Here is an 18,609-nt window from a genome sequence, read left to right as displayed (position 1 = left end):
CCAATTGCCCTAATAGACGTTGTTACTAAAGCCTGATAATTTGTCTCCCCACAACACATGTACCAGAGTGAGAATCTTCCAGGGTGAATAGTACCCATTTTAAGGAAAATCCTTTTTTGCGGAATGAACTGGGTCCTGACCATTCTGTATAAACGGGATTTGCCTGTATTCCTGACCACACATTCTGCCTGAGCTGCTGAATATTTCCAGCACTGTTTTTTGCTCAGATTTCCAGCACCCACAGTATATTGCTTTTGTCTTTATTTCTATTATTCCTTCATCATCTTTCCACCAAACTTCTTTTGAGAATTTTGATTACTTTTAAAATTGTGTTTTAAAGTTAAATTACAGCTGTGTCTCTGTGAATATAAAATGGTACCAGGAACATTTCACAGATTGTTAACATGTTTTCATTTACCAGCAGCCTTGGCTCAGTGATATTACTATCGCTGCTAAGTCAGACAGTCATGGGTACAACTCCCGCTCCAGTGACAGGAGTATGTAATCGAGTTTGACACTCTCAGTGCACTACTGAGAGATTGCTGCGCTGTCGGTGGTATCGTCATTTGGAAGAGGTGTAAAATGGAGGCCCCATCTCCCTCTCAGTAGATATTATAGATCCCTTGGCACTAGTCAAAGAAGAACATGGGAAATTCTCCTGGTGCACTGGGCAACATTTGTGCCTCACCCAACATATAAACAAATGACCCAGTAATTTATCACATTGCTGACTGCGGGATCTTGCCATGTCGCAAACTGACTGCTGAGTTTCCTATGAGTAACTACACTCCAGAAGTACTTCAGTAATTGTAACGCGTTTAGAACATCCTGAGATTGAAATAATTGTGATATAAAGGTGCTGGGTAAATTCTTTCCCACTTACCTGCCGTAGGAGAAACGAGACAACATCTGTTGACTCCCAGTAACTTGCGTGGAATAGATGGGGTAGAGCTACAGTAGGGAAAGCTGTTAGAGCGTCTGGGCAGTAGAGGGCGTAATCAATCCTCTTCGTACCCCACCATCTAGCTGCAACTAAAACAAAACGTCATCTTTTAAAATATTTGGCAATGGGTTTGAAGGGGAATGTGCTGATGTGTTTATTGTTTTTTATTATTAAGGTGAAGAGTTGTGTGTAATGTATCAATTCTATTACTGTGAAGATTTTCATGTGTGGGATAAATTTCACTCAAAAGTAGAATTGAAAGATAGCTGCAATGTAATTTTAGCACAATGGTTAGCACTGCTGCCTCACAGCCTCAGGGACCCGGGTTCCATTATGGTCTTGGGTGATTGTGTGGGGTTTTTCCGGGTGTTCCGGTTTCCTCCCACAGTCCAAAGATGTGCAGGTTAGGTGGGGTTAGGGGTTACGAGGATAGGGTGGGGGAGTGGGCCCAGATAGGGAGCTCTTTCGGTGAGTCAGTGCAGACCCGATGGGCTGAATGGGCTCCTTCGGCACTGTAGGGATTCAATTAGTAAGTGAGGTTGAGACTGGTGCAGAGTCAATAATACCCAAGCTGTAGTTCCCCACAAGTGACAAGGTAGATTTTTCAGCTGTCTCGGTTCTTGTGCTCAAAGTAATGATTCCAAATTCCTCGCTGCTGAACCCAGTGGTGCAAAAAAACATTAAAATGCAGCAGAGTAAGAATGTGTACGTAGTCAGTAAGAACTGGAAAACCGGCCCAGCAAGTGGTTGTCAAAATCTCATTTATAAGAAAGCTGACAGCAATTCTAAGAAACGAGCGAGTTTGTGACTCCATTTGAAACACGACTTCTACTACTCTACATCCATCACTCACGTATATACCCATTTTGTGAGAATAAAGGTTTAAATTACACCTTATATGCCTCACATTTATGTTAAAAGACCAATCTGTAAACAGTAACTGAGTACTTCTTTTTGAGGAGTTAAAAAAGGAAAATAAATTAATCCAGGGGAGGGGTTATAAGTGAGGATACATCTAATAGCTACAATAAAACTAGATTTGCTTCTACGATCCCAATACCTGTCTGGATGTCCACCTCTGAGACTCTCTGTTGTGTTGGACTCTGATTTTCAGCAGAATTCACACAATTCTCTTTCAGTTTCTGCTTGTTCTGATTCTGGGACAGCTCGGGTTTGGACTGTTTATAGTCCTGACACAAAGTACATTTTGAAAGGGCTTTGTTGTAGGGGACATGTTTGAACAAGAAAGCCAACTTTTTGCAATTTTTTGAGTGATATTTGTGCTCTGAGAAATGAAAGTAAAACAAAGTTCACATTACATTAACACACACAAATCAATGCCAATGACTGGGTTCTATTTCTAATAACATTTAAAATGTATTTGCTTGATTTATGACAGATTCTTGTAATGGAGTTTATGATGTTCTTTTTATATTTCCTACTTCCTTCTTGAGTCGCTCTCTTCATCATGAACAAAACTTTAGCTTTCTGCAGCTCTGATAATACTGGTGGGGCGGGGGGGGAAGAGTAGTAGGGGAATTAGGACAGATACTAATTCTGTCTTTCCCTACTCACTTTTGCCTTCTTTCTCCACAGGAAATCAACCAGTGTCCTGGCTTCGAATGACCTGCTCACTCCAGCCACTGGCTAACCTATCCAGTTTCCATGGTGGGAGTTAAGCATTCCACTAGCTGGTTCTTGAGAACCGAGTCCTGATTATAGAAGCAGTCAGATTTTTGAAACAGCTTAGTATTGAAGTTAATACAGGTCGAGTATCTTTTATCCGTAAATCTGAAAATCGGACACATCCAAAACCACACTTTATTTGAACCTCGTCGACCTATATAGCGACCTATATAGTCCCTCGCCTGACTCAACACAACGCGAGTCAACACGAACCTCACCGACTGCACTCGACCTTTAGTGCAGTTGCCCACAATGTAATGTCATTAATTCAGCTTGTGGGCCAAGGCCTCCCTCAGTCCATTAATTATAAAGACTCCTTGAATAGAATGCTTAGTGCTGTGAATGGAGGTCTGGGGGTGGAAACTTTCCAAAAGGGGTTTACGTTTAAGGACAGAATCTACTCATCTGCTAATGCCTGGTGCCGTGTTGATAAACAGCTTGCAACAATGTTCACTGAAGATGATAATGTCGGCAAAGACTTTGAAGGTTTACCAACAAGGAAATAATTCTGGTAAGCAAGCTCCTTGAGAAAGCAAAACGTACATTCCTGGGATGTGTGAATATGCTGGAGGCCGAGGATATTGCGTTGTTTAATACTGATAACAAAGCCCCGGTCATGCATTCTTTAACTGCCGAGGAGATTGCAGAAATGCCGTTACGTCAAAATCAACTTGATTTGAAACAGTGATGACAAGGATGACACAGTGAATATGGTGGCGAGAGTTCCCGGAGATATTAAGCTATATGATGGGTAGGGGGAGGGGGGGGGGGGTTTAGTTTAGGTCAAAGATAAAGGGGTTTTGTTACTTGTGTATTGTTTAAAATTTCTGTATTGTTATTGTTGCGTTTGCTTTGTAAGAGGGGAAAAATTGTTGTTTGGGAAAAAATTTTCAATAAAACATTTATAAAAAAAAAAGCTATATGATGGGTTGACAGGTCTACTCAAGCAACGTTCATTTATAAGTGAGCAAGAAATAATGCCAGTCTATAAAATAAAAGACAGACTTATGAAACAAAAATCAATGTTGATGAGGCAGATGAAGAATATCGCTTAGGAGAGTACTTCGACACTCTGAACCCTCTCCCACAGCAGGATTATAGATGGTGCCACAGGTGGGAAGGTATTACAGATACTCTATTTATTATTCAAAATACACCTTGCGTCTGCTCCTGCCTGGCTGCTGCTGCTGACTATTTGGCTTGGCCTCCGCTCTCTCTTGCCCACGCTTCCCAGTCCAGCCCTCTCCCTCTCAGCCCTGCTGCCCTCCGGCTCTGGTCGAATCGCTCCGCTCCCACTGCTCCCCGATTCGAGACACGACCCCAACACATGCCTGGCCTTCTTCACACCTCCTCACTGCTGCTCTGTTCACCTCTCGCTCGGGTAGTTAGGCCTCAAGGACAGCTTGTGCTCCAGGTGGTTGCCTGTCCGGTATTGCCTGGCGATAGGCAAGAAAGCCTATTAGCAAATTTAGAGCAATCAAGGCTCTGATTGGTGTTCTCACCACAAGAGTTACCTCTTCATATGGGGCTCCCTCATTGGCCGGGGTACCGCACTGCAACGTTATGTCTTTCATGAAAGTCCACCTCTGGCCACACTACTTAATTGCAGCGATTAATAGAATTCCAAAAATAATTGTGAAATACTTTAACAAGGATTTTTTTTCTCAATGGACATTTATTTCCCTATGCACATTTTTTTCACGGACTTTTTTTCTTCAATGGACGATCTGCAGTACCCTGATGGACCACCAGTGGTCTGTGCACAGGTAAGGAATCACTGGCTGAGACTATTTTCATGTAAATAGGCCTCGTCCTATATGTGGGATCCAAAAAACAAAATGATCGGAAATCCAAAATGTGATTGATGCACTATCAATTACGTCGAGACGAGAGTAGAGAGTAATCGAGGCTTTATTACATAGAGATGTGGAGCCTCCCGCAGCTGCTGCCAAAATGGCTGCAGTTCGGAGAGCCCACACATTTATACTCCGCCTACTGGGCGGAGCCAGCAGACAGGGATCTACCCCCGTACCTGTAGCACAGGAGCCTTACCGTAATACACCTCATATGCAGTACATACAATAATACAACAATGGTGACTACCACAGTGATCGACCCCGAGGATTGCGGGTAAAGAGATTCTCAACCTGTACTGGGATTTGTATCCAAATCAATGATCAATCAGGAACCAGTTTTTAAACAAATAACTGAAAATTTTAGAATGATCTGGTCTGATGAATAAGCTGAGATTCCAAAATAATTTGACAACCTGTTCTGCAATTAATGCACCTGCGGGGCCTTTAGAAATGGCCAATGCCTCTATTGCCAATGCATCACATACAAAACAGTTGGTAAAATGCACCCCCCCTGGGTAATGTGGAAATGCTGTGTATGTTCTGCTTTATTGCTGAAATGGGGGGGATCAGAAAGATGTAGAACAGTGAAGTGAGGCTGTAAGCATTTTAGACATTGCCACGCCAAACGTAAAGCTATACAAGGAAGGAACAATGCTGAAAAGATTTACGCTCTGCTAACTGATAGGCCAGACAGGCAATCTGAGCTGTAGCTTTGTCAATCGAGCTCCTCTGCGAACCTATGAGCTGGAAGCAGATGGAGACAAAATTCTCCCTCCGACCTCCAGGTATTCAGTGTGAAAAACAGGTGATATCTGTTTTTAACTTGCTCATCAATTTAGTATGTCTTGTGATAAACATGCGACCAGAAGTGAGGTCACTATAAAGCTGCCTAGAGAATCGGCAGAAAAAGGTGGGAGGCGTGTGGAATGGAGCAAGAACACTGCTCTGAGCTACCACCAGACTGTCTCTCCTTTGCACCTGCAGGTTGCATCCACTCTGTTATGTTTATTGCTCGGTTGGTAACAGTGCCATCGTGGAGGCAGAGGGGATTTGGTTTTGGTTTTGTGGTTGATCTGTTAAGTGTATTTGAATCCTACGGCCTCATACAGGTTGCGTCAATGCAGCTGAGATATCGTTTATTGTTTTGCACCCTGTATCTGTTTGTTTAGTCTTCAAAACATCTCTCTGGGTTGAAAATGAAATGAAAATCGCTTATTGTCACGAGTAGGCTTCAATGAAGTTACTGTGAAAAGCCCCTAGTCGCCACATTCCGGCGCCTGTTCGGGGAGGCTGGTCCGGGAATTGAACCGTGCTGCTGGCCTGCCTTGGTCTGCTTTAAAAGCCAGCGATTTAGCCCAGTGAGCTAAACCAGCCCCTTAGTGAGCTAAACCAAGGGTTCCTGCCTTATTTTTTTCTTCTCTACTTTCTTGACAGAAAAAACTGTCATTAACTGACTGACTTTCTTCAAATATTCTCTATTGTTACGGCCACAGGGGTTAATCATTTCAGAACGGCACAGTGGTTAGCACTTCTGCCTCACAGCTCCAGTGACCTGGCTTCAATTCCGGCCTCGGGTGACTGTGCGGAGTCTGCACGTTCTCCCCGTGTCTGCGTGGGTTTCCTCCGGGTGCTCCGGTTTCCTCCCACAGTCCAAAGATGTGCAGGTTAGGTGGGGTTATAGGGATAGGGTGGGGGAGTAGGCCTAGGTAGGGTGCTCGTTCAGAGGGTTGATGCAGACGCGATGGGCCGAATGGCCTCCTTCTGCACTGTAGGAATTCTATAATCGCTGTAGACAACTTTTTGAAAGTTTTGGATCGTAACATTAGACTCAACTTAAAATCTCCTTGTGACCACAGACTTGAGATCAAACAAAACCAGGCAATGCTGGAAAGACACAGCAGGCCGGTCAGTATCCGAGGAGATAACAGACATGTTACTGTTTCAGGCCTACCGCCTGTCAAGTTCTAATGAAGGGCTGAACATCTGAAATATTAATTTATCCATGTATGTTCCTGGCAATTTCTGTATTTGATCCTGAAATTAGGAACTGGTTATGCTGGTGAGCAGCAGCGTGTTTGCTACAATCTGTGTCTCAGCGCATCGACATTTCAATCAACCACACAACTATCCAATTAAATGATCTGGCTTTGTCCCCTTAAATATTGCAACAAATGTCGTGACAACAGCTACACTCATGTGAATCAACATTGTGATAGAAAATTCATCTTACAAAGACAGGACAACACATTGAAGAACTGTGCGTTCTGGTAATATTGTGCAGTAATATATTTCAACTGACGCAATCATTAATGCTTGAAGTTCAATCTCAATGGATAAATGAGGACAGGGATGGTGAGAAGGAGAAACGTGCACTATTTGCAATCCAAACTTCGGAGTACATTCTGCATTCTCGATACTCAAGCTAGTTATCTAACACACATCAAGAGAATCTTAAGAAAAGTTTGCAGAATACCAAAGGAGATGAATTTGATAGAAGTAAAATTTTGCCAAAGTCCTTTTTAAAAAAATATTGCCTTGGAACGCATGAAAGCAATATTGTTTATAATAATTTTCTACCAACCCATAACTATTACACACGGCTTATCATTGTTTTGCTATAGAGTAAGCTAACTGTGTTGAATAAGCAGAAGCTGAATTTGCCTTGAAGGGGACTCTCTTCATAGGTTCAGTTTGGAAGATGAACTCTTGCTATCTTTTGCAATAAAATAGTTGATCAGGGATCAGATTTCCCAGCAGGTGCCTGCACTCGATTCACTTGGCAGCCCAGGCAGCGTCTGAGCGCGGCCCGGGCAGCGTCTGAGAGCAGCCCAGGCAGCGTCTGAGTGCAGCCCAGGCAGCGTCTGAGAGCAGCCCAGGCAGCGTCTGAGCGCGGCCCGTGCAGCGTCTGAGCGCGGCCCGGGCAGCGTCTGAGTGCAGCCCAGGCAGCGTCTGAGTGCAGCCCAGGCAGCGTCTGAGAGCAGCCCAGGCAGCGTCTGAGTGCAGCCCAGGCAGCGTCTGAGAGCAGCCCAGGCAGCGTCTGAGTGCAGCCCAGGCAGCGTCTGAGCGCAGCCCAGGCAGCGTCTGAGAGCAGCCCAGGCAGCGTCTGAGAGCAGCCCAGGCAGCGTCTGAGCGCAGCCCGGGCAGCGTCTGAGTGCGGCCCAGGCAGCGTCTGAGCGCGGCCCAGGCAGCGTCTGAGCGCGGCCCGGGCAGCGTCTGAGCACGGCCCAGGCAGCGTCTGAGTGCGGCCCAGGCAGCATCTGAGCGCAGCCCAGGCAGCGTCTGAGTGCAGCCCAGGCAGCGTCTGAGTGCGGCCCAGGCAGCATCTGAGCGCAGCCCAGGCAGCGTCTGAGTGCAGCCCAGGCAGCGTCTGAGCGCGGCCCGGGCAGCGTCTGAGCGCAGCCCGGGCAGCGTCTGAGTGCGGCCCAGGCAGCGTCTGAGCGCGGCCCAGGCAGCGTCTGAGCGCGGCCCGGGCAGCGTCTGAGCGCGGCCCGGGCAGCGTCTGAGCACGGCCCAGGCAGCGTCTGAGTGCGGCCCAGGCAGCATCTGAGCGCAGCCCAGGCAGCGTCTGAGTGCAGCCCAGGCAGCGTCTGAGCGCGGCCCAGGCAGCGTCTGAGCGCGGCCCAGGCAGCGTCTGAGCGCAGCCCAGGCAGCGTCTGAGCGCGGCCCAGGCAACGTCTGAGCGCAGCCCAGGCAGCGTCTGAGCCTGGCCCAGGCAGCGTCTGAGTGCAGCCCAGGCAGCGTCTGAGCGCGGCCCAGGCAGCGTCTGAGCCTGGCCCAGGCAGCGTCTGAGTGCAGCCCAGGCAGCGTCTGAGCGCGGCCCAGGCAGCGTCTGAGCGCGGCCCGGGCAGCGTCTGAGCGCGGCCCAGGCAGCGTCTGAGCGCGGCCCGGGCAGCGTCTGAGCGCAGCCCAGGCAGCGTCTGAGCCTGGCCCAGGCAGCGTCTGAGCGCGGCCCGGGCAGCGTCTGAGCGCGGCCCGGGCAGCGTCTGAGCGCGGCCCGGGCAGCGTCTGAGTGCGGCCCAGGCAGCGTCTGAGCGCGGCCCGGGCAGCTTCTGAGCGCGGCCCGGGCAGCTTCTGAGCGCGGCCCGGGCAGCGTCTGATAGCGGCCCAGGCAGCGTCTGAGCGCGGCCCGGGCAGCGTCTGAGTGCAGCCCGGGCAGCGTCTGAGCGCGGCCCGGGCAGCTTCTGAGCGCGGCCCGGGCAGCTTCTGAGCGCGGCCCGGGCAGCGTCTGATAGCGGCCCAGGCAGCGTCTGAGCCCAGGCAGCGTCTGAGCGCGGTCCGGGCAGCGTCTGAGCGCGGCCCAGGCAGCGTCTGAGCCCAGGCAGCGTCTGAGCGCGGCCCAGGCAGCGTCTGAGCGCGGCCCGGGCAGCGTCTGAGCACGGCCCAGGCAGCGTCTGAGTGCGGCCCAGGCAGCATCTGAGCGCAGCCCAGGCAGCGTCTGAGTGCAGCCCAGGCAGCGTCTGAGTGCGGCCCAGGCAGCATCTGAGCGCAGCCCAGGCAGCGTCTGAGTGCAGCCCAGGCAGCGTCTGAGCGCGGCCCGGGCAGCGTCTGAGCGCAGCCCGGGCAGCGTCTGAGTGCGGCCCAGGCAGCGTCTGAGCGCGGCCCAGGCAGCGTCTGAGCGCGGCCCGGGCAGCGTCTGAGCGCGGCCCGGGCAGCGTCTGAGCACGGCCCAGGCAGCGTCTGAGTGCGGCCCAGGCAGCATCTGAGCGCAGCCCAGGCAGCGTCTGAGTGCAGCCCAGGCAGCGTCTGAGCGCGGCCCAGGCAGCGTCTGAGCGCGGCCCAGGCAGCGTCTGAGCGCAGCCCAGGCAGCGTCTGAGCGCGGCCCAGGCAACGTCTGAGCGCAGCCCAGGCAGCGTCTGAGCCTGGCCCAGGCAGCGTCTGAGTGCAGCCCAGGCAGCGTCTGAGCGCGGCCCAGGCAGCGTCTGAGCCTGGCCCAGGCAGCGTCTGAGTGCAGCCCAGGCAGCGTCTGAGCGCGGCCCAGGCAGCGTCTGAGCGCGGCCCGGGCAGCGTCTGAGCGCGGCCCAGGCAGCGTCTGAGCGCGGCCCGGGCAGCGTCTGAGCGCAGCCCAGGCAGCGTCTGAGCCTGGCCCAGGCAGCGTCTGAGCGCGGCCCGGGCAGCGTCTGAGCGCGGCCCGGGCAGCGTCTGAGCGCGGCCCGGGCAGCGTCTGAGTGCAGCCCAGGCAGCGTCTGAGCGCGGCCCGGGCAGCTTCTGAGCGCGGCCCGGGCAGCTTCTGAGCGCGGCCCGGGCAGCGTCTGATAGCGGCCCAGGCAGCGTCTGAGCGCGGCCCGGGCAGCGTCTGAGTGCAGCCCGGGCAGCGTCTGAGCGCGGCCCGGGCAGCTTCTGAGCGCGGCCCGGGCAGCTTCTGAGCGCGGCCCGGGCAGCGTCTGATAGCGGCCCAGGCAGCGTCTGAGCCCAGGCAGCGTCTGAGCGCGGTCCGGGCAGCGTCTGAGCGCGGCCCAGGCAGCGTCTGAGCCCAGGCAGCGTCTGAGCGCGGCCCAGGCAGCGTCTGAGCGCGGCCCGGGCAGCGTCTGAGCCCAGGCAGCGTCTGAGCCCAGGCAGCGTCTGAGCGCGGCCCGGGCAGCGTCTGAGCCTGGCCCAGGCAGCGTCTGAGCCCAGGCAGCGTCTGAGCGCGGCCCAGGCAGCGTCTGAGCCCGGCCCGGGCAGCGTCTGAGTGCGGCCCGGGCAGCGTCTGAGCCCAGGCAGCGTCTGAGCCCAGGCAGCGTCTGAGCGCAGCCCGGGCAGCGTCTGAGCGCAGCCCGGGCAGCGTCTGAGAGCAGCCCAGGCAGCGTCTGAGCGCGGCCCGGGCAGCGTCTGAGCCCAGGCAGCGTCTGAGCCCAGGCAGCGTCTGAGCGCGGCCCGGGCAGCGTCTGAGCCTGGCCCAGGCAGCGTCTGAGCCCAGGCAGCGTCTGAGCGCGGCCCGGGCAGCGTCTGAGCGCGGCCCAGGCAGCGTCTGAGCCCGGCCCGGGCAGCGTCTGAGTGCGGCCCGGGCAGCGTCTGAGCCCAGGCAGCGTCTGAGCCCAGGCAGCGTCTGAGCGCAGCCCGGGCAGCGTCTGAGAGCAGCCCAGGCAGCGTCTGAGCGCGGCCCGGGCAGCATCTGAGCCCGGCCCAGGCAGCGTCTGAGCGCGGCCCGGGCAGCGTCTGAGTGCAGCCCAGGCAGCATCTGAGCGCAGCCCAGGCAGCGTTTGAGTGCGGCCCAGGCAGCATCTGAGCGCAGCCCAGGCAGCGTCTGAGTGCGGCCCAGGCAGCATCTGAGCGCAGCCCAGGCAGCGTCTGAGTGCGGCCCAGGCAGCGTCTGAGTGCGGCCCAGGCAGCATCTGAGCGCAGCCCAGGCAGCGTCTGAGTGCAGCCCAGGCAGCGTCTGAGCGCGGCCCGGGCAGCGTCTGAGTGCAGCCCAGGCAGCGTCTGAGTGCAGCCCAGGCAGCGTCTGAGTGCGGCCCAGGCAGCAAAGAACAAAGAACAAAGAAATGTACAGCACAGGAACAGGCCCTTCGGCCCTCCAAGCCCGTGCCGACCATACTGCCCGACTAAACTACAATCTTCTACACTTCCTGGGTCCGTATCCTTCTATTCTCATCCTATTCATATATTTGTCAAGATGCCCCTTAAATGTCCCTATCGTCCCTGCCTCCACTACCTCCTCCGGTAGTGAGTTCCAGGCACCCACTACCCTCTGCGTAAAAAACTTGCCTCGTACATCTACTCTAAACTTTGCCCCTCTCACCTTAAACCTATGCCCCCTAGTAATTGACCCCTCTACCCTGGGGAAAAGCCTCTGACTATCCACTCTGTCTATGCCCCTCATAATTTTGTATACCTCTATCAGGTCGCCCCTCAACCTCCTTCGTTCCAGTGAGAACAAACCGAGTTTATTCAATCGCTCCTCATAGCTTATGCCCTCCATACCAGGCAACATTCTGGTAAATCTCTTCTGCACCCTCTCTAAAGCCTCCACATCCTTCTGGTAGTGTGGCGACCAGAATTGAACACTATACTCCAAGTGTGGCCTAACTAAGGTTCTATACAGCTGCAACATGACTTGCCAATTCTTATACTCAATGCCCCGGCCAATGAAGGCAAGCATGCCGTATGCCTTCTTGACTACCTTCTCCACCTGTGTAGCCCCTTTCAGTGATCTGTGGACCTGTACTCCTAGATCTCTTTGACTTTCAATACTCTTGAGGGTTCTACCATTCACTGTATATTCCCTACCTGCATTAGCCCTTCCAAAATGCATTACCTCACATTTGTCCAGGTTAAACTCCATCTGCCATCTCTCCGCCCAAGTCTCCAGACAATCTAAATCCTGCTGTATCCTCAGACAGTCCTCATCGCTATCCGCAATTCCACCAACCTTTGTGTCGTCTGCAAACTTACTAATCAGACCAGTTACATTTTCCTCCAAATCATTTATATATACTACAAAGAGCAAAGGTCCCAGCACTGATCCCTGTGGAACACCACTGGTCACAGCCCTCCAATTAGAAAAGCATCCCTCCATTGCTACCCTCTGCCTTCTATGGCCTAGCCAGTTCTGTATCCACCTTGCCAGTTCACCCCTGATCCCGTGTGACTTCACCTTTTGTACTAGTCTACCATGAGGGACCTTGTCAAAGGCCTTACTGAAGTCCATATAGACAACATCTACTGCCCTACCTGCATCAATCATCTTAGTGACCTCCTCGAAAAACTCGATCAAGTTAGTGAGACACGACCTCCCCTTCACAAAACCGTGCTGCCTCTCACTAATACGTCCATTTGCTTCCAAATGGGAGTAGATCCTGTCTCGAAGAATTCTCTCCAGTAATTTCCCTACCACTGAAGTAAGGCTCACCGGCCTGTAGTTCCCGGGATTATCCCTGCCACCCTTCTTAAACAGAGGAACAACATTGGCTATTCTCCAGTCCTCCGGGACATCCCCTGAAGACAGCGAGGATCCAAAGATTTCTGTCAAGGCCTCAGCAATTTCCTCTCCAGCCTCCTTCAGTATTCTGGGGTAGATCCCATCCGGCCCTGGGGACTTATCTACCTTAATATTTTTTAAGACACCCAACACCTCGTCTTTTTGGATCACAATGTGACCCAGGCTATCTACACCCCCTTCTCCAGACTCAACATCTACCAATTCCTTCTCTTTGGTGAATACTGATGCAAAGTATTCATTTAGTACCTCGCCCATTTCCTCTGGCTCCACACATAGATTCCCTTGCCTATCCTTCAGTGGGCCAACCCTTTCCCTGGCTACCCTCTTGCTTTTTATGTAAGTGTAAAAAGCCTTGGGATTTTCCTTAACCCTATTTGCCAATGACTTTTCATGACCCCTTCTAGCCCTCCTGACTCCCTGCTTAAGTTCCTTCCTACTTTCCTTATATGCCACACAGGCTTCGTCTGTTCCCAGCCTTTTAGCCCTGACAAATGCCTCCTTTTTCTTTTTGACGAGGCCTACAATATCATTCGTCATCCAAGGTTCCCGAAAATTGCCGTATTTGTCTTTCTTCCTCACAGGAACATGCCTGTCCTGTATTCCTATCAACTGACACTTGAAAGCCTCCCACATGTCAGATGTTGATTTGCCCTCAAACATCCGCCCCCAATCTATGCTCTTCAGTTCCCGCCTAATATTGTTATAATTAGCCTTCCCCCAATTTAGCACATTCATCCTCGGACCACTCTTATCCTTGTCCACCAGTACTTTAAAACTTACTGAATTGTGGTCACTGTTACCGAAATGCTCCCCTACTGAAACATCTACCACCTGGCCGGGCTCATTCCCCAATACCAGGTCCAGTACCGCCTCTTCCCTAGTTGGACTGTTTACATATTGTTTTAAGAAGCCCTCCTGGATGCTCCTTACAAACTCTGCCCCGTCTAAGCCCCTGGCACTAAGTGAGTCCCAGTCAATATTGGGGAAGTTGAAGTCTCCCATCACCACAACCCTGTTGTTTTTACTCTTTTCCAAAATCTGTCTACCTATCTGCTCCTCTATCTCCCGCTGGCTGTTGGGAGGCCTGTAGTATACCCCCAACATTGTGACTGCACCCTTCTTATTCCTGATCTCTACCCATATAGCCTCACTGCCCTCTGAGGTGTCCTCTCGCTGTATAGCTGTGATACTCTCCTGAACAAGTAGCGCAACTCCGCCTCCCCTTTTACATCCCCCTCTATCCCGCCTGAAACATCTAAATCCTGGAACGTTTAGCTGCCAATCCTGCCCTTCCCTCAACCAGGTCTCTGTAATGGCAACAACATCATAGTTCCAAGTACTAATCCAAGCTCTAAGTTCATCTGCCTTACCCGTAATGCTCCTTGCATTAAAACATATGCACTTCAGGCCACCAGACCCGCTGTGTTCAGCAACTTCTCCCCGTCTGCTCTGCCTCAGAGCCACACTGTCCATATTCCCTAGTTCTCCCTCAACGCTCTCACCTTCTGACCTATTTCTCCCGTGCCCACCCCCCTGCCATACTAGTTTAAACCCTCCCGTGTGACACTAGCAAATCTCGCGGCCAGGATATTTATGCCTCTCCGGTTTAGATGCAACCCGTCCATCTTATACAGGTCACACCTGCCCCGGAAGAGCTCCCAGTGGTCCAGATAACCGAAACCCTCCCTCCTACACCAGCTGTTTAGCCACGTGTTTGTCTGCTCTATCTTCCTATTTCTAGCCTCACTGGCACGTGGCACAGGGAGTAATCCCGAGATTACAACCCTCGAGGTCCTGTCTTTTAACTTTCTGCCTAGCTCCCTGAACTCCTGCTGCAGGACCTCATGCCTCTTCCTGCCTATGTCGTTAGTACCAATATGTACAACGACCTCTACCTGTTTGCCCTCCCCCTTCAGGATTCCCTCTACCCGTTCGGAGACATCCTGGACCCTGGCACCAGGGAGGCAACATACCATCCTGGAGTCTCTTTCACGTCCACAGAAGCGCCTATCTGTTCCCCTGACTATAGAGTCCCCTATAACTATTACTCTTCTGCGCTTTGACCCTCCCTTCTGAACATCAGAGCCAGCCGTGGTGCCACTGCTCTGGCTGCTGCTGTTTTCCCCTGATAGGCTATCCCCCCCGACAGTATCCAAAGGGGTATACCTGTTCGAGAGGGGGACAACCACAGGGGATTCCTGCACTGACTGCCTGCCCTTTCTGGTGGTCACCCATTTCTCTGCCTGCACCTTGGGTGTGACCACACTTACATAACTGCGATCTATGACGCTTTCCGCCACCTGCATGCTCCTAAGTGCATCCAATTGCTGCTCCAACCGAACCATGCGGTCTGTGAGGAGCTGCAGTTGGGTGCACTTTCTGCAGATGAAGCCATCCAGGACGCTGGAAGCCTCCCGGACCTGCCACATCTCACAGTCAGAGCACAGCACCCCTCTAACTGACATTGCGTCAATTAATTAAAATTAAAATTTGTCTTTTTTTTTATAAATACTTTTTTTTTTTTTTTAAATTACAAAGTTACTGTCAACTATCTGTTTCCTAGCACTAGATTTCTAATAGAAATGCGATAGCTAACTATAATATCCTCCGATCTCTGGCTTAGATATCCTCTAAATTATAATTAAGTTATTATGTTTAATTAGTTCCCAAATAGTCAAAAAAATTTAGGTTAGAATCCCAACCAGCCACTCAGGTCACAGCTTTTCTGTCCCCCCCGACACACACAATTTGAAAAAAGGTATAAAAGTAAAAATCACTTGCTTACCTTCTGAGATGTTCTCAGGTTCTCTCGCTGACAGAGACTGCTCCTCCACCTCCAATCCTTGGCCTGCACAATGCTAATAATATATAATATAATATGGCACTTACCTTACACCAATGGGTCTTATTATTAGGTTAGAGGAGGAGGGTGGGTGGGAGACACTACACGTGTAGTGTCTCGGGTTTCCTCTCCACCAGAATTTATTGGGGGGGGGGGGGACTTGCCAGAGGTCGAACTTCCGGTTCCCGCCGAAATCCAAAGGGCTGCTCCTGTAAAGCATCTGAGCGCGGCCCAGGCAGCGTCTGAGTGCGGCCCGGGCAGCGTCTGAGTGCGGCCCGGGCAGCGTCTGAGCGCGGCCCGGGCAGCGTCTGAGTGCAGCCCAGGCAGCGTCTGAGTGCAGCATCAGGATCAGGCCAGATAAACCTCTCTGTAATAACTCAGTGGAATGGTGTTCATGTTCAATGCGAAGGCACCGGATGTTTGGATCCACAGCAGCACTTACTGTTGGCTATGTTGGAAGCTGTGTAACTGTCTGCCATTCCTGACACCTGGCTAGCGATGCTGACCTCACTCGCCCTGCGGAATCCCCGGGAGATTGTGGTTGTTAAAGGGGAGGAAGGGGACGAGCTTTCCGTGAAGACACCAACATGAGACTGAATACCGTCCGCTATTGGGCCAAAGCAAGGAAATCAAAGTTAGTTTCATTTGGACAACAATGAGCAAGCTCAAAGGAAAACAGCACAAAGCATCAACCATCATATCCAAGATGCAAATCTTTACAGCTGGTTTCAAGGGGGGTGAAATGTTCCATCTGAGTTTTAAGACAAAAAGGAAGTCCCGGCTGAGTAATGGCAACACAGATCGTCTGGCAACACGGGTGGTCTGGCAACACAGGTGGTCTGGCAACACAGATCGTCTGGCAACACAGGTGGTCTGGCAACACGGGTGGTCTGGCAACACAGGTGGTCTGTCAATACAGGTGGTCTGTCAATACAGGGGGTCTGTCAACACAGGTGGTCCGGCAACACAGGTGGTCTGTCAATACAGGTGGTCTGTCGATACAGGTGGACTGGCAACACAGGTGGTCTGTCAATACAGGTGGTCTGTCAATACAAGTGGTCTGTCAATACAGGGGGTCTGTCAATACAAGTGGTCTGGCAACACGGGTGGCCTGTCAATACAGGTGGTCTGTCAATACAGGTGGTCTGTCAATACAGGTGGTCTGTCAATACAAGTGGTCTGTCAATACAGGTGGTCTGGCAACACAGGTGGTCTGTCAATACAGGTTGTCTGTCAATACAGGTGGTCTGGCAACACAGGTGGTCTGTCAATACAAGTGGTCTGTCAATACAGGTGGTCTGTCAATACAAGTGGTCTGTCAATACAGGTGATCTGGCAACACAGGTGGTCTGTCAATACAGGTGGTCTGTCAATACAGGTGGTCTGTCAATACAAGTGGTCTGTCAATACAAGTGGTCTGTCAATACAGGTTGTCTGTCAATACAGGTGATCTGGCAACACAGGTGGTCTGTCAATACAGGTGGTCTGTCAATACAGGTTGTCTGTCAATACAGGTGATCTGGCAACACAGGTGGTCTGTCAATACAGGTGGTCTGGCAAAACAGGTGGTCTGTCAATGCAGGTGGTCTGTCAATACAGGTGGTCTGGCAACACAGGTGGTCTGTCAATACAGGTGGTCTGTCAATACATTGGGTCTGTCAATACAGGTGGTCTGTCAATACAAGTGGTCTGTCAAGACAGGTGGTCTGTCAATACAGGTGGTCTGTCAATACAAGTGGTCTGTCAATACAGGTGGTCTGGCAACACAGGTGGCCTGTCAATACAGGTGGTCTGTCAATACAAGTGGTCTGTCAATACAGGTGGTCTGGCAACACAGGTGGTCTGTCAATACAGGTGGTCTGTCAATACAGGTGGTCTGTCAATACAGGTGGTCTGTCAATACAAGTGGTCTGTCAATACAGGTGGTCTGGCAACACAGGTGGTCTGTCAATACAGGGGGTCTGTCAATACAGGTGGTCTGTCAATACAGGTGGTCTGTCAATACAGGTGGTCTGTCAATACAAGTGGTCTGTCAATACAGGTGGTCTGTCAATACAGGTGGTCTGTCAATACAAGTGGTCTGTCAATACAGGTGGTCTGGCAACACAGGTGGCCTGTCAATACAGGTGGTCTGTCAATACAAGTGGTCTGTCAATACAGGTGGTCTGGCAACACAGGTGGTCTGTCAATACAGGTGGTCTGTCAATACAGGTGGTCTGTCAATACAGGTGGTCTGTCAATACAGGTGGTCTGGCAACACAGGTGGTCTGTCAATACAGGTGGTCTGTCAATACAGGTGGTCTGTCAATACAGGTGGTCTGTCAATACAGGTGGTCTGGCAACACAGGTGGCCTGTCAATACAGGTGGTCTGTCAACACAGGTGGTCTGGCAACACAGGTGGTCTGTCAATACAGGTGGTCTGGCAACACAGATCGTCTGGCAACACAGGTGGTCTGGCAACACAGGTGCTTTGTCAATACAGTTGGTCTGTCAATACAGGTGGTCTGTCAATACAGGTTGTCTGTCAATACAGGTGGTCCGGCAACATAGGTGATCTGTCAATACAGGTGGTCTGGCAACACAGGTGGTCTGTCAATACAGGTGGTCTGTCAATACAGGTGGTCTGGCAATACAGGTGGTCTGTCAATACAGGGGGTCTGTCGATACAGGTGGTCTGTCAATACAGGTGGTCTGGCAACACAGGTGGTCTGTCAATACAGGTGGTCTGGCAACACAGGTGGTCTGGCAACACAGGTGGTCTGGCAACACAAGTGGTCTGGCAACACAGGTGCTTTGTCAATACAGTTGGTCTGTCAATACAGGTGGTCTGTCAATACAGGTGGTCTGTCAATACAGGGGGTCTGTCGATACAGGTTGTCGCTCAATACAGGTGGTCCGGCAACACAGGTGGTCTGTCAATACATGTGGTCTGGCAACATAGGTGATCTGTCAATACAGGTGGTCTGGCAATAAAGGTGGTCTGTCAATACAGGTGGTCTGTCAACACAGGTGGTCTGTCAATACAGGTTGCCTGTCAATACAGGTGGTCTGTCAACACAGGTGGTCTGGCAACACAGGTGGTCTGTCAATACAGGTGGTCTGTCAACACAGGTGGTCTGTCAATACAGGTTGTCTGTCAATACCGGTGGTCTGGCAACACAGGTGGTCTGTCAATACAGGTGGTCTGGCAACACAGGTGGTCTGGCAACACAGGTGGTCTGTCAATACAGGTGGCCTGTGAATACAGATTGTCTGTCAACACAGGTGGTCTGGCAACACAGGTGGTCTGTCAATACAGGTGGTCTGTCAACACAGGTGGTCTGTCAACACAGGTGGTCTGTCAATACAGGTTGTCTGTCAATA

At 51.6% G+C, this 18,609-nt stretch overlaps 1 protein-coding gene across 10 annotated transcripts in view; it reads right to left on the bottom strand.

Moving 5' to 3' along the window:
- The window catches only part of pitpnm2 (phosphatidylinositol transfer protein, membrane-associated 2), a 764,809-nt gene that overhangs the window by 17,122 nt on the left and 729,078 nt on the right, over window positions 1-18,609 (bottom strand). For 8 of the 10 annotated variants that reach the window (XM_072515369.1, XM_072515519.1, XM_072515564.1 and 5 more), the window contains 3 exons: window positions 15,688-15,852; window positions 2,004-2,228; window positions 884-1,032 (listed from right to left, as the gene is read on the bottom strand). In XM_072515369.1, the coding sequence (XP_072371470.1) occupies window positions 884-1,032; window positions 2,004-2,228; window positions 15,688-15,852 (539 nt within the window). The remainder of the gene's footprint in view (window positions 1-883; window positions 1,033-2,003; window positions 2,229-15,687; window positions 15,853-18,609) is intronic. The other 2 variants (XM_072515637.1, XM_072515717.1) reach the window with 1 other exon arrangement.

This window comes from Scyliorhinus torazame, chromosome 1 (genome assembly GCF_047496885.1).
Source record: "Scyliorhinus torazame isolate Kashiwa2021f chromosome 1, sScyTor2.1, whole genome shotgun sequence".
Lineage (NCBI taxonomy): Eukaryota > Metazoa > Chordata > Chondrichthyes > Carcharhiniformes > Scyliorhinidae > Scyliorhinus > Scyliorhinus torazame.
This window is presented reverse-complemented; position numbering and strand designations above follow the sequence as displayed.